The 16111-nt window shown below is 39.0% G+C and overlaps 1 protein-coding gene across 1 annotated transcript in view; it reads left to right on the forward strand.

The window, feature by feature from the left end:
- Window positions 1–2909: 2909 nt before the first annotated feature.
- The window catches only part of LOC126374139 (pregnancy zone protein-like), a 35044-nt gene continuing 21842 nt past the window's right edge, over window positions 2910–16111 (forward strand). The window contains exons 1-3 of the mRNA XM_050020596.1: window positions 2910–3052; window positions 14534–14706; window positions 15554–15626. Coding sequence (XP_049876553.1) covers window positions 2976–3052; window positions 14534–14706; window positions 15554–15626 — 323 coding nt within the window. The 5' untranslated portion in view covers window positions 2910–2975. The remainder of the gene's footprint in view (window positions 3053–14533; window positions 14707–15553; window positions 15627–16111) is intronic.

Raw genomic sequence — 16111 nt, forward strand, 5'->3', positions numbered from 1 at the left:
TATACTATTATTATTTTTAAGTAATTATCAGTAACTAAGCTTTATTTTATATATTTAGATAACAATAAAATTATATTATTATTTATATTATATTATTTTACATTTAGAATTAAAAATCATCATCTCCCTAGCTTTATCCCGTTTTTCACAGGGTCCGCTTACCTAATCTGAAGATTTGACAGGTCCGGTTTTTTACAGAAGCGACTGCCTGTCTGACCTTCCAACCCACGAAGGGAAAACGATTAGGTTGTTGCCAACTTTTTGAACACGCAGGTTGTGCCGATGTTTACGGCCACCTTGAAGGTCCCTAATTATTGGACATTCTGGATGTTGCTAACTATATGTATACTTTGATTGTCAATAACTATTTGCTTCTGACTGTATGTTGTAAGGAAACGGCGAGAAATCACAGCGCATCACCTATATTAAATTGTATAACTATTTTGTTTACTCGCGGTCGACGCTCGACCTATTAACCTAGGCAGAGGCGCGTCAACGAGCTGATAAGATTATATATTTTTATTATTTAATTTAACGAGGGATTTTTCCAAGCAACGTTCTCCAAAAAAATATAGATGGCGCTGTTCGGATTTAACGTGATAATTTTCTCATCGGGGCGTAGACATAATTATTCAAAAATATATATAATGGCAGAAGCATATATAAAAATAATTGTTGCTTGATACATTGTTTTAAGTTTACGCGGTTATTATCATTATTAAAACACATAATAACGGGTTCATCAGTCATCCCGTGATCATGGCACTTGCAACAGTGTCGAAATATCGGGAGTCTCATATCCCCATTTAAACGCGGTAAGAACCCGTTATTATGTGTTTTAATTATAATTGTTGCTTGATATTTGAATCACATTATGTTGCTAGCTATATTGCTTCACTTTATTTTGATCAGAATAATAATGGGTGGAAGATGTAATTGTACCTGGGTGTAATAACAAGGATCATCATTTATACCCAAAAACAAAGATAAAAGATGCATTATGTCCGTCCATGAAATTAGAAGGTTAAATTCCAAAGGGAAAACTGAACAGCGCCATCTGTTTTTTTTTTTTGTGTGGATGTCGCCTGGAAAGTTCCCCATTGAATTTTGCTTCTATTCCGGTTTGAGAGAGAACCAAAATTATAGGACGCTTTCAACTAGTTTTGTACCAAACATTAAAAAAAAAACAAAAAGCACTCCCTAACACAGTGTAATTAATTAAAGGCTGATTATCTATCATCTTTCCTCCTTTAGCAGCCAATGCCATCTGTCTAAATTATAACACCATACGGCTACATAATTAATACTATCGTATTGATTGTTTTGAGTAATCAGAAATATTTTCTTTCTTCTTTATTTCTTGACATACTTACTTACCTATTTGGCGGTTGTGTAACTACTGTAACTGTATAAACTTCGATATCGCGTTTCACGACTGCTTGAAGGCTCATTATTAAATGTGGCGCCATCTGTTGCATGTGGGTGGAACTAGGTGGCCAACTAGTTGAGTCCACCACACCCAAATGCTCATAAGCGATCGTTATAACTTCGTCTCAAGAAGTAGCTGCAAGCTGTCGTCTGATTGTAAATAGTTGTGGCTATGCCCTCTCCATTACGAATCACGGGCTTTTGTTTATGTCTAATCTAATCTAGCCTACAAGATCCCACTGCTGGGCAAAGGTCTCCCCTTCCTCTTTCCATTTTTCGCGGTCCTGTGCGCACTCCGGCCAGTCCCTCCGGCAAACGTCCAACTTGGCGTGACGACTTGGACGCTTGGACGCTTTCTTTATGTATGTAGGTAAAATTTATAGGGTTCAAACCCCGGTGGGGACATATCACAAAAATCACTTTGTGTAGGATTTTGGTGACATTACAGGCTGATCACCTGATTGTCCTAAAGTAAGATGATCCGTGTTTCGGAAAGCACGTTAAGCAGTTGGTCCTGGTTACTACTTACTGATGTAAATAAGTAGCTGTTGCATTAGCCATGCTCCTTTGGTGGCTCAATAATAACCCTGTTAGGATATAAGTCTGTCTCCCTAACTTTTCGTTGTCTCAACAATGCAATCAATAAAAAAACTTGACCTCATTGAATCAAAAATATTTACGTCTGACTAAGTCCAACCATTTATAATTGTCATATCATCAATCAAATAGACTGGGCATTAAATTATAATATAAAAAGTTGATGTAAAAAATGTTTGTAACGACTGATCGCATACAAACCGCGATGCGCGACCTTTAGTACGGTCAGCAACACTGATACACCAACTATACGTCCAGTACTGCAACTTAATATATTTTTTATTTATTTACCTTCTTTTGATATTTATTTTTTGTGCCAATACAGCAGAACTAAGGACCCATAGCTTACTTACATACTTATAAAGTAAAACGGATAGTAATGGCAAGACTTATTAGAAAATCTACAGAGGTTTAAAGATGAGATAACAATGTGAGTTTTAAACTTAATAAGACGAGTACTTTCATTCTAAGTATTTAGCTCGCTGCTAACCACGTAAATATTTATACTTAGCATTCCGACAAGTGATTGAAAGTCTCAGGTTTCTATGTAGCTGATACACTGGTAGTACTTAGTACTGTGACACCGGTCTGCCTAGTCAGTGGCGCCGGCGCATCTCGTCGTGACGTCCGTTATTCCACTTCCCAACTTGGAGCGAAGTTACGCGCTACTTTTTAATTAACGAACTAAAAAAGAACATACCTATTTATAACAAAGTTCTCCCAAGATTGCGAGTTTGCAATTGGTCGTTGTGTTTTTATTTATTTAATATTTAAGTTTAAATATATGAATGTATTTTAAATTCCGAATTTCAAAATGTTCTAATTTTAAGCAAGTTTAAAATTTAAATTAAAAGAAAGAAGTGTTTATATTATAATTAGTTTTTAAAAAAGGAAAAGTAAGAAAATGATTAAAGAATTGTTTTGTGAAGTGAAGAACTAAGTTAGTGAAGATGAAGAGTATTATCTTTGTGTTGGTTTTAGTGTTAGTGCACAGTTGTTTAAGTGGTGATGCTGAGAATTTTACGAGGTTTGTAGTTCATGCTATAGTTTAAGACAACAGCGCACTGCCTGGCGCAATTGTCAAAGAATTGTTGATCAAAGTTGTCAAAACAACTTCAGCACAATGCTCGACTCCTCCTAGCGAGGACTCGCGAAGAGTGAGTGTTTACATATACACCTCTGCCTACCTCTTCTAGGATACAGGCGTGATGTTTTGTTATGTTATTATGTTGCGCTCGACTCTAAGCTTGTGGAGGTTTGTCAGCGATGTTGGAAAAAGTTTTAAACTTTTAACTTAAACTCAAAAATATCTGTATTAATTAGGTAACATAGTTGCACTTTGAATATATTTTATACATATACATATATTTTTTCTCTGAAAAGTATGAAATAAGAGTGTAATTTTTCCGTAGTCGGGTTTCCGTTTTCAAACTTGTTTTTATTTATATTATTTTGGGGTTTTACTTATTAAGATAACGTGCTTCTATTATGTACTTATGTAAGATTTGGATATAAAACCTCCCTAGAACATGTCTGTGCAATTGTTTTCAACGTAATTATCAGGTAAATACAAGCAAACCCGCAAGTAAGAGCTAGTATTATGTACATATTTGTAATGTGCAAATTAAGCCCCTTCATTTAATAACCAATACAATACCATTGGGAGAAAAAAAAATTTTCCTCCTCAGTTTATGTCCTCTAGAGGGCGCCACATTGAATTTACCCTAACGTCACATAGCCTATAACTACCGGACAATTAATACGCTTCTAGTGACACCTCATTTGTTAAATTCTGACAGTTGGTTTAGAAGTTAGGTGCAAACAGACGTGCATACACACAAACAACCTACTTAAGTTGCCGCGGAGCGAGGGACTCTTTTTAAAAAGCAAAAATTGAATTTTGAATTTAAACCTTTTAATGCGTACTTTACAGTGGTCAACTTAAGACTAAACTTATGAGCTAGTTCTATGATCTAAGAAAGCTATGAAAACAACAATACCTCCCGGTAGTTCGGGCTTATCTAAAGCTGAATGCGCAGGACGGATGTTGTTCGTCTGCGCCGGAGGTCTGGGAATGCGCTTCATACAATACTTAGAAAGCTTACGTCGGGACTCTTACAGTACCCGCGGTAGGTCCGGAATACATAACTCCTCCCTCCATAAGATTGGAATTATCGGAGGGGTGGTTTTCAGCCCTTTGATGATTCCGATCTGATAATATGAAATTCTTAAAACGTTTAAATGAATATATGAAAATACTTAAAATTATGATTACATAGAGAAGTAGAGTCCCTATACTAATGTTTCTTGCGTTCACTACACTTCCATATGTGCTCACTTCACTAACTAATTCACTTTCACTATTTTTCAGGACATGGGACAGGCTTTGCAGGGTCTGTAAATCTATTTCATCCAGGTTAAGTGGTTTCTTCGAGACGACTGGCTTTGACGTCGACAGTGATGGAAGATCAATTATTGGAAGTTTCTCATATAAAACGTTGCCCGCCTTCGATCGGTGTTGTTTCAGAGTTACATTTTGGATTGTTATTTCGCAGGCGTCTTCAATGGTAAGTATATAGGTTCCTTCAACATATGTTCTAGTGACATCCTCTCCACATTGTGACGTCATTAGAGTAGCGGTTTTGCAGTAGAATATCCAACGATTTGACTCTATTGGCTGTAACTTGAATTTTGTTATATCCACGTGAATAGGGGAACACATGGTGGTATTAATGACGAACTTCAGTAGATCGGTGATGCAGACATCTTCCATAGTCGGCGGAACAATGGAGTCTTCATGACACATGAAGATGCTTCTTTCTATTTCCAGGCAAGAGTGGGAGAGCGACAGAGCTTTCGACTGATTCACAATAAGGTAAGGATATTTAGGAATTATTAGGGTAGTTAGATTTAGGTTATCTGTTACAGGTAATGACAAGACTCGATAATAATGATAACTCTCGGATCTGACTAACGGAACTTCAATAATAAAGGTAATCTGATTTTCTTTAGAAAACGCTTTTAACTCTACACATTGTTCAATTCTTATCAAATTATTTAACTCTACGGGATAAACCAATTTATCAGTTAATTCTATTTTCCTAAGTACAGTCATAAATTCATCGGTATCAATAATCGATTGATGTAAAGTTCCTACCTTACTAAATGCAACGGCAGTTTCAATTTCGTCCAGCTTTATGTAGAGCATTTGGAAGTTATGTAAGAAAAGACTATAGACATGGATAACTTTATTTATACTTTGGCTTGTTTGGATTGATTCATTTAGTAATATTTTCAAATCGTGTATTTCTTTATCGAGCTGGATAAAATTGTTCTTCGTAGCATTTGTTACATTTGCAACAGATCCCATAATTTCGGTTATCAAGGCGATTTTCATAGAGACACTATGTTGTTGTTGTTGTAATTTACTGATCTGACTATCGTACCTTATTGCGTCTTCGTTGTCTAAGTTCCCCGTTAAAACTTTAATTAGTGAACCTATTGGGTTTAACAGTCCTCGTTTTTGTCTGACAGAAGGAATAAGTTGTCTAAACTTTTGTATGGTTATGTTCTTTATATGTTCAGTTTGTACTTTAATATCAGTGCATTCGGAGGTAATGTTTTGTTTAAAATAATGTAGCACATGTTCGTTTAGATCCGCAAGTCGATTAACATTGAGCTCTAAATCTTCATATACAAGGTTTAAATCTAATGTCTTAAAAATTAACCATTTATCGTAGGTAATAATGGCGCGTCCCTTTCTCACAGGAAGTATTCCAGGGTTCCGTTCAATCTTCTGCAGTTGAAGGGCCTGGCTCTGGCTCTGGATGCTCATTACCAGCAGCACGGTCGCGAACCTGTGGGGGCCGTCGAATATCCTTAATAGTTACCTTAGTTTCGCGGTTCCTAACGTGGATGGGTACAGTGTTCCTAACTATATTTCCAGATACTATTGCCCTTTCAAAACGTGGTTTGTCTTTGCTACGTCTAGTGTTCACTCCTTTGATGTAAACTGTCTCTCCTTCGTCTAAGTTAATGTTTTTCTCACCTCCTCGCTTTTCCCTAATATTTTCCTTGTGGTCTATCATTTTCTCTGTTAGGTACTTATATAAGAATTTTGTTCGGTTCGCATGATCGTTGATTAGTTTTTGGGTGTAATGTTTATTAAAGTCTACATCAAACGCGTTTGAGGAATCCGTGTGTCCTAATACTACTTCAAATGGGGTTAATCCAGTAGTAGAATGTATTGTATGGTTGTATGCCATGATAGCATACGTCATGACGGAAGCTGCGTCGGTAAGTTTTCGCTCATACTTTGCGATACGATAAATTTCTAAAATGGTAGAGTGAAACCTCTCTACTATTCCCATGGAATTTGGGTTGTGCGGAGTTCCGATATGAAGGTTTATTTTGTAGAAACATAAGGTTTCTTTCAAAAGGGTATTATTAAACTCTGTGCCGGGGTCTACATTTATGATTCTAGGGGTACCGTAATAAGAAAAGTACGAAATTAATGCGCGTACTATTTCAGGGGTGTTTTTACTTGGGATAGGGATAGCTTGTCCCAGTTTGCTGAAAGCATCTACTATTGTGAGGAAGTATTGTCCTTCTATAGAGAATACATCCATAAAAAGTTCTTGAAATGGTTTATTCTGAGTTTGCGTTAACTGTAATTCCGGTTTGAAGGGTTTCCGATCGTATTTAAGTTTTTTGCATGTTTCACAGGAATTGATAATAGCGGTTACTGTAATGTCCATATTGTTCCAATAATAGACACGTTTTAATTTCATTAAAGTTTCTTTTATACCACGATGACATGTAGAGCCCTCATGATATTTCAGCACTATCTGTCTCTGTTCTTCTTCATTTTCAACGGTTATTACTCTTTTGGTACATTCCATGAGATGTACAGCGCCCTTCTTGAATAGGGATATAAATGCCTGTACAAACTGTTTGCGATGAATTTCACTCTCGAAGTAAATGAATTGTTTTATTTTGGGTCTTACATAACCTTTCAGGAATTCTTTTACTAGATCCGGTCTATTTAAAGGTAAGGTTACTTCAATTATTCTTTGCTTTGAATTGGACAAATTATTAATTGATGTTTCATTTCTGTTCCAGGTATAAACCAGTATTTGATTGGGTTTGCTGTCGATTGCTTCGTTCAAGATGGGGATTCCATTAGTATCAATATCGCGTGCGGAATGGATTGTATCGGTGTTACTATTAGTGTTTTCAGGGATTGTAATGGTACTTTCCGATGGTGAGACGATTGGGAATTGGGACTCCAATTCGTTGTGTCCCGCCCTTGGGGTTTCGCTTCCATCGTCCGATGAGAGTTCTATTACATCATCTGTGTTTACTTGCTCATTACGTCGATTTTGGGGTCGGCTTCCTAGTCTGACTACTTCGTTTACCACGTCATCCAAGTAGGATCTGAGTCTATGTTCACTTTCGTCAACATTGACTCGCATGGATTCCGAATCGTTACCTACTGCGTTTACCCTTATTCTGGATAGTGCATCAGCATTGTTATTCTGTTTTCCTGCTTTATATACGACATCGTAATCAAACTCTGCCAAACGTAGTTTCCAACGAGTTAATTTACTATTGGTTTCTTTCATGGACTTTAACCATGTTAGTGGGCGATGATCTGTATATATGGTGAACTTATTCCCATATAGGTATGGGCGGAAGTATTTAGTAGCCCATACAATGGCAAGAAGTTCCTTTTCAGTTGTGCTATACCGGGTTTCTGCATCGTTTAAAGTACGACTAGCGTATGCGATTGGTTTATCCGAACCGATTGGTCCTTGAGATAGGACTGCACCTATCGCATAGTCTGAGGCATCAGTAGTAAGTACAAAGGGTTTTGTGAAATCCGGAAATTGTAGCAAAGGGGCATTTACCAAAAGCTCCTTACACTTTTCAAATGCGTTAATGTATTCTTGATTGATCTGAATCCGATTTCTTTTCTTTAAACAGTTAGTAAGTGGACGTGTTAATTTGGAAAAATCTTTTATAAACTTTCGATAATATCCGACTAAACCAAGAAAGCTTTTAATTTCCGTAGTTGTTTTTGGCAAAGGGAATTTCAAAACGGCTTTAATTTTGTCATCGTTTGGTTTCAAACCTTCCTTAGTTATTACATGGCCTAAATAGAGTACTTCTTTACGAAGAAACTCGCATTTATCAAGTGTGACTTTGAGATTTGTTGCTCTTAATCTTTCGAATACCTTTCTTAGCTTTTCTAGGTGTTCTTGTAGGCTGGATGAATAGACGATTATATCGTCGAGATACACCAAGCAATGTAATCCTTGCAAGCCACGGAGGACATTGTCCATTGCTCGCTGGAACGTCGCGGGTGCGGTTTTAAGACCGAAAGGCATACGGGTAAATTCGAAATGACCGGCTTGCGTAGAGAACGCAGTTTTGTGTCGATCCTTCTCGGCTACTTCTATTTGGTGGTATCCACTCGCTAGGTCGATGGTACTGAAGTATGTAGATTTGCCTAGTTTGTCAAACAAGTCGTTGATGTTTGGAAGTGGATACTTATCGTCGACTGTGATGTCGTTGAGGCGACGGTAATCAATTACCATACGGAATTTGGTTTTTCCAGAAGCGTCCTGTTTTTTGGGGACCAAGTGCACTGGCGCACTCCATGGAGAGTGCGACTCTCGAATAACGTTATCTTTCAATAACTTTTCAACCTGATTTTGAATTTCAAAATTTTGTGCAGGTGGGTGACGATAAGGTCTGATATAATTTGGATCTTCATTTGTCGTGCGAATTTCGTGTTTTACTTGATTTGTAAAGGTTAACGGGATGTCTTCACTGTAGAATATATCTCGAAACTCGTAGCATAATTTTGATATTTTGTCTCTCTCTTCTTTGTTCATATGGTCCAGTCTTAGTCTCTGTAAATTTTGTTTCAATAGGTCGTCAACGTCGTAACTATGATCGGTAAAATTTACTATGATCTCGTTCTCTTGGAATGGTGTCACAGGCAGAGGTTTATTAAACGTCACTGTTATGGTGTCGTCAGTAGCGTTTTGTATAACTGACGTAGCCATAAAGTCTACACAGTTCACTATTGCGGTTGGCATGCGGACACCCTTGGTGAACTCTATAAAGTCCAAAATTGCATGTCCGTTTTGTAGATCAGTTGGGATGCGAACCCTAGTTTCGGTACGAGGTCCTAAAATCAACTCGTGTGGTGCTTCGTATAGTATGGGTATTTCGGTGTCACGGGTCCGCAGTACTTGATGTTTCATATCTATGGATGCGTCCAGTTTTTTCAATAAGTCTGAGCCGATTAGACCGTCATAGCGACTATCAACATTGTAGACATAAAATTTTTGTTGTAACTTGCTTTTAAATGTCTTTAAAAGGGGAATTTGTATTACTTCATTATGGCAACTACGGGCATGTGTGCTGATAACCTCGAATGGTTCCAGAATTTTGAATTTTGCAAAAAATTCGTTTGCCTTTTTGGGACTTATGAATGACCTAGAGCTTCCGGTATCGATCATAAATGTAGCGTTAATTTCAGGTATTCTAATATGGGGTAATTTTAGTGCATTTACGCAATTTATTCGGATTATTTGAGACGGGGTTTTGTTGAGGCCTTTGATTGAAAATTTTCGGCTGGCAAGTCCGTTGGAGTCAATTCACTTTCCTCAGCTTGTTGCTCAGATTCAAGGGGAGGAACGCCCTCGCAGTTCTCAGAAAAATCATCTTGCGCGGTGAAATAGTTTTCCTCATAGTTGTAATCGTATGGGACAAAGAAATCATCGGTATAGTAGATATTATTATATTCGTCAGGGGAGTCGATCATATATTGCGCTGTAGCAGTCCGCATCGACACGTCAGGCTCGGGTAATGCACATGCATGCGGTTTCTGAGGTTCGGCTTTAGGCATAATTTGATACAAAGGTCGTGTTTGTTGCGGATTATTAAAGTTTTGCCTATACCACGGATGATTCATTGGAAAATTAAATCGTGCGTTTTGGTTTGGGATTCCAAATCTGAAATTTTGTTGATTAGGGATACCGAATTTAAAATTTTGGTTATTAGGTATTCCAAATTTAAAGTTATTTTGGTTGGGGATACCAAATCTAAATCCTTGATTTTGGTTCGGGGGTCGATATCCGAACTGGGGTTTTGGTGTGAATCCGAATTTATTAGGTTGGAATTGTTGGGTAAAAGGATTACGGGACTGTTGTGGAAACGGTCCAAATCCAGCACCGGATGGAATGAATCTGAAATTTTGAGCTGTTCTCGTAAATGGTGTTTGTGAAACTTGTGCGGGTTGAGTTTTGTTCTTATTTTTCGCGTCGTATTGAAATTGGAAATTTACTTCTTCCGTAACTACGCTTAAGGCGTTCTCGAGCGTGTTAGAACCCTTAAGTCGCACCGTCCTAATGAGGTTCTCGGGCAGATTATACATGAACACATTAAGGCAAGTGTTATTGTAAATTATCATTTTCGCGGCCTTAACGCCTTCATCCTGTAATAGATTCACTTTCGCAAACAAAGTGCTTCGCACTTGTTGGATTCGACAACAAAAATCGTGATACGATTCGCCAGATTTAATTTTCATTGATTCCAATTCGATAGCTATACATTCTTCCGACCTTGGGTCACCGAAATGTAGGATTAATAAATCTTTTAAGGAAGACCAAGTGTTCACATCTTGTCTTTCGCTTAGTAAATGTGCTGCTTTGTCTATTAGTCTGCTTGAAATAGCATGAAATACATATTGCGTTTGGTGTGGATTGTCCTGTTGCTGGGCATATGCCGATAATACATACTCAGCTTTATTAATGAATAAATTTAGCAACTGTGGTTCGCCACTGAATTTTGGAATAAGGCTTAGCATTTCGTTTGGAACAAGAGAAATTTGTTGCGTCATTTTTATCTACTTAAAATATAACACAAGACACAAAATACAATAGAAACACAATAAAAACACAATAAAAATACACAAGTAAATGACACAAAATAAGACAATAATATAAATCACTTCAATTATTTCTGTTCAATTATATTTTATTATTTTTCTTTAGAAAATCAGATCACTTAACTACTTTATGCTAATTATCTAAAACATTCGGCGATTGTGACCAAATGTCAGATCCTATCTAAACTATGCTAGCTGTCTAAAACATTCGGCAATTTATGTCCGATTGTCAGACCCTACCTAAATGAGTCTCACAATTAGCTGGAATAGAAAGGGATAAGACAGGATAGTGAAAAAGTCTACTCACAGACCGCTCGATCCCATTTCCTCCTACTAGAGTTGTGCGTTGCCACCGAGAGAGTACTCGTCCTTCGTCTTACGCCGCTTGTCCAAAAGTTATTTATTTGGTTCGTAGAATATCCACCGTACTGTAACCCGTGATAACCGAGTTGCAGGTCTTCTGGGTACAGCTTCTTCCAATAGCGGATATCCTACCGGCTGCGCCACTTAAGTTGCCGCGGAGCGAGGGACTCTTTTTAAAAAGCAAAAATTGAATTTTGAATTTAAACCTTTTAATGCGTACTTTACAGTGGTCAACTTAAGACTAAACTTATGAGCTAGTTCTATGATCTAAGAAAGCTATGAAAACAACAATACCTCCCGGTAGTTCGGGCTTATCTAAAGCTGAATGCGCAGGACGGATGTTGTTCGTCTGCGCCGGAGGTCTGGGAATGCGCTTCATACAATACTTAGAAAGCTTACGTCGGGACTCTTACAGTACCCGCGGTAGGTCCGGAATACATAACTACCTCTAAAGTATTTTGCCCAGTCCACGGTATAAGAAAACCAGGTATGCTCAAAACTGACAGCTAGCATTTCAAGGTTAGCCCAGCTGACGTCGTCCCACCCTACATTGTTGCCATTTCGTAAAAAATAAATTACCCACGTCCAATGATTTTAATTTACTTTGCAAGGATTTTTTTTACTTTTAGTAAAAGATTTACTTACTTACAATTTTAATGTTTTTTATGTGTGCCAAATAATAGTAACTAAATACAATAATCAGTAATTCACTTAATTATCAATAATACGTCCTTGGAATGATGAAGAAACTAATTTAATGGTAACACTTATGTCATCAAGGGCTAGCAATGGAGGCTTGTTTGTTATAGGATTTAGCATAACTGAGGGGTTAAAAAGGCCACTTCGAAGCAATTCATCTAAAAAAACAATATTGCAATTTGACATTGCGCATATAAAAGTAAGTGCGCAATGCAAACAAATGTCAAATGGCTATATTGCTTTTTTAGATGAATTGCTTCGATGTGACCGTTTTAAACCCCCCCTGGTATTTCTTGTTATGTATACAAGACCAGGTCAATCTCCACAGTTCTAATATTAGCTGTTGGCAATCTCATCACAACCTAGCATAACATAACCTCGCTCTTGCCGTTACTGACTACGTCAGTACGAGGAAACGATTATCCGACTACTTTTTACAGCTAACGATCAAGAAATTAAGTAACTGCGATTAATTATAAGGCAGCATTGAGCCTGATTGGCAGCAAAAAAGGAAGGGCGTGCTGTAAGAGCGAAGAGCCTTAAGTCACACCCCGGACACTTCATACCTCGCTTTACACAGACACTAAACATTGACGTTATCGTACACGCGCATCTGTGTGACGTCTGTCTGACGCCCGTACGATTGAAGACTAAAGTAAGACCGAGGGGGTGAGGCAAACCTAGCTCAGACACTAGCGGGGAGCGTAGAGTTGCAGTTCTATGCGTAGTATTATTCCTTATTCTATGCATAAATGAGGGTCGATTAGAAGCGAACAAGCGGCTGTCTTGTGAAGCCTTTGTCCTGGAGTCTTACCCAGGACATTCCATACAAAAATCTCATTCTTACAGCGCATAAGTGCAAGAGAGATATAGTCCTCTTACTCTTTTTCATAACAAGGAAAAACAATGAAAACATGTGATAACAAAAGGCGGGCTTATCTCTAAAAGAGATCTCTTCCAGCCAACCCTGCATGGTTGGAAATATTATATGGTTTAGTAAATATTACTTGTCCACTTGTCCACTTGTCCACTTGTCCACTTGTCCACTTGTCCACTTGTCCACTTGTCCACTTGCCCACTTGTCCACTTGTCCACTTGTCCACTTGTCCACTTGTCCACTTGTCCACTTGTCCACTTGTCCACTTGTCCACTTGTCCACTTGTCCACTTGTCCACTTGTCCACTTGTCCACTTGTCCACTTGTCCACTTGTCCACTTGTCCACTTGTCCACTTGTCCACTTGTCCACTTGTCCACTTGTCCACTTGTCCACTTGTCCACTTGTCCACTTGTCCACTTGTCCACTTGTCCACTTGTCCACTTGTCCACTTGTCCACTTGTCCACTTGTCCACTTGTCCACTTGTCCACTTGTCCACTTGTCCACTTGTCCACTTGTCCACTTGTCCACTTGTCCACTTTAGTGATGTAACGAATGTTGGATTTTTCACATTCGCGAATGCGAATGCGATTGCGAATAATTATCTTCAACATTCGCGAATGCGAATACGAATGCGAATATTTTAAAATGTCAAAAAAGCGCGCTTAAAATGTTTGATAGGTTTGACGTTTCGTATAAGTTTCACTTGTCACGGAATTACCAATAATTTTGAACGAAAAATGATTGTATTGAAAGCAGAAGTATTCAACGATGGGCGACATACAGGAGAAAATATAGCGGCAAAGTTAGAAACTATGTTGTCATCGTGGGGAATTCCCAAAGAAAACGTATTATGTATTGTAAGAGATGGTGGCACTAACATGAAAAAAGGTATTTCTTTATTGAGCATTAAAAACATTGATTGTTCATCGCACCAAATCCAACTTATTGTTAAAGAAGGGCTTAAGTCACAAGAATCAATCATTGCAGCCATTAACAAATGTAAAAAGAAAGCGACACATTTTCACCACTCTAATGTAGCTCAAGATGAACTTTCGCTAAAACATTCGCTAAGTATTCGCATAAATTTTGCGAATGCGAATGCGAATGCGAATATTCAAAAATTTGCGGATATTCGCGAATGCGAATGCGAATGCGAATATTCGTTACATCACTAGTCCACTTGTCCACTTGTCCACTTGTCCACTTGTCCACTTGTCCACTTGTCCACTTGTCCACTTGTCCACTTGTCCACTTGTCCACTTGTCCACTTGTCCACTTGTCCACTTGTCCACTTGTCCACTTGTCCACTTGTCCACTTGTCCACTTGTCCACTTGTCCACTTGTCCACTTGTCCACTTGTCCACTTGTCCACTTGTCCACTTGTCCACTTGTCCACTTGTCCACTTGTCCACTTGTTCACTTGTCGACTTGTCCACTCGTCCATTTCTTCACTTTTCACTTATTCTCTTATTTATTTTTAACTATCAGGTAAGATTGCGGGCAAGCCTATTTTATTGATTGGAGCTCTCCGTTTTCCTATCATCGTCAGACCTATTTGTTTAATATACATTATTATACCTAAACGTGATCTTCATTTGTTTCCAGCTCAATCTGCTCAGACGAGAACAACATCCTCCTAGTGCCAGGAGTGCTCACAGCCAGCAGCAGCAACCGCGCATGCGTGTCGAGGTTCCACACTGACGGCCCGGCCACCGTGCTGGTACAAATACTGGCTCCCAACCAGCTCGTTGTCACCGCTAGGAGGGACCTTCCACCAGGTAACCCCTATAATAAATCAAATAAATTCACTCTCTTCATTCACATTCTTCATTCTCTTTAAGACAACAGGCCTGAAGGTGCCCAGTAGAGCGCGAACCCGGCTCAGGGCGTTGTCTGGAAGGATTATAATTTGAAAGAATCAATCGACTCTCTCGGGCCGATAGCGATAGGCGCTGGATGACGGAAATCGTCGACCACGCCGGCGGGGTCGATATCGGGCTCCTCAAGTGTTTGTTGATGCCAGCTGATTGGCCGCGACTATGACAAGAGTAATCGGACCGTCAGAATCGTATATTACGTCTCACGAAGACTCAGAAAACAAGATTAGCAGTGACTAATGTAATGAGTGTAATTAGGTCGTGTATTAGGTTCAAGATAATTTATGAAAATCTGATTACTAAACAAAGACAGATCTTTTTTTACCTTTGATGGGTTTGCTCTTGGCCCCAGACTTGCCCGAATGCATTGACGAGGCCTAAGATGGAGCGAGCTCGCCCAGAAGGTGCCTGTTCACTCTGGCCTTGAAAGCACCCGGGTTATATGCATTCGGAACTACAGAAGACGGCAGAGAATTCCACTCCCTAGCAGTGCGCATAATGAAGGACGATGCGAAGCGCTTTGTGCGAATAGTTGGGATATCCACCAAATAGGGATGGAACCCAGCCGTACGTCTAAAAATAACGAAAAATAATTTATTTTAATCAAGAAAAACGTCCGACAGTTTATCATGTTTTTCTTTGACGTCACAGTGTGCTTTTTCATACAAACTCTAAAGTAAGATCGTGTTTTGACGTTTAGTAAAAAGTAACTGATTTGACTAGTTGGAAATTTCTATTGTCATTGCAGGAGACGGAGGATGCATCGATATCAGCGTGCCGCAGATGCCTAATACGAAAGCTGATTTATTTGTCAGTGTAGAGTAAGTAGTTATTTTAACTAGATTTACTTTTCTTCTTTCTTTTTTCTTCTTTGCAATGGATGAGACTTGCACAGGACCGGAAAGGATAGCGTGAAAGAGAGGAGACCTATACCCAGCATCATCATCATCATCATCATCAGCCCATTAACGTCCCCACTGCTGGGACACGGGCCTTCCCTATGGATGGATAGGGAGATCGGGCCTTAAACCATCACGCGGGCCCATTGTGGATTGATGGTTATTAACGACTGCTAATGCAGCCGGGGCCAACGGCTTAACGTGCCTTCCGAAGCACGGAGGAGCTCGAGATGAAAACTTCTTTTTTTGTGGTCACCCATCCTACGACCGGCCTTTCCGTAAGTTGCTTAACTTAAAAAATCGCAGACCGAGCGCCTAGCAGTGGGTGAATAATACGAAATAGAAGAAAGACGTTGGAAAGGCCCTAACGCGCGTTTTGTATGAGAACCGCTGTCACCGGTTCAACC

Source organism: Pectinophora gossypiella, chromosome 17, assembly GCF_024362695.1.
Source record: "Pectinophora gossypiella chromosome 17, ilPecGoss1.1, whole genome shotgun sequence".
Taxonomy (NCBI): domain Eukaryota; kingdom Metazoa; phylum Arthropoda; class Insecta; order Lepidoptera; family Gelechiidae; genus Pectinophora; species Pectinophora gossypiella.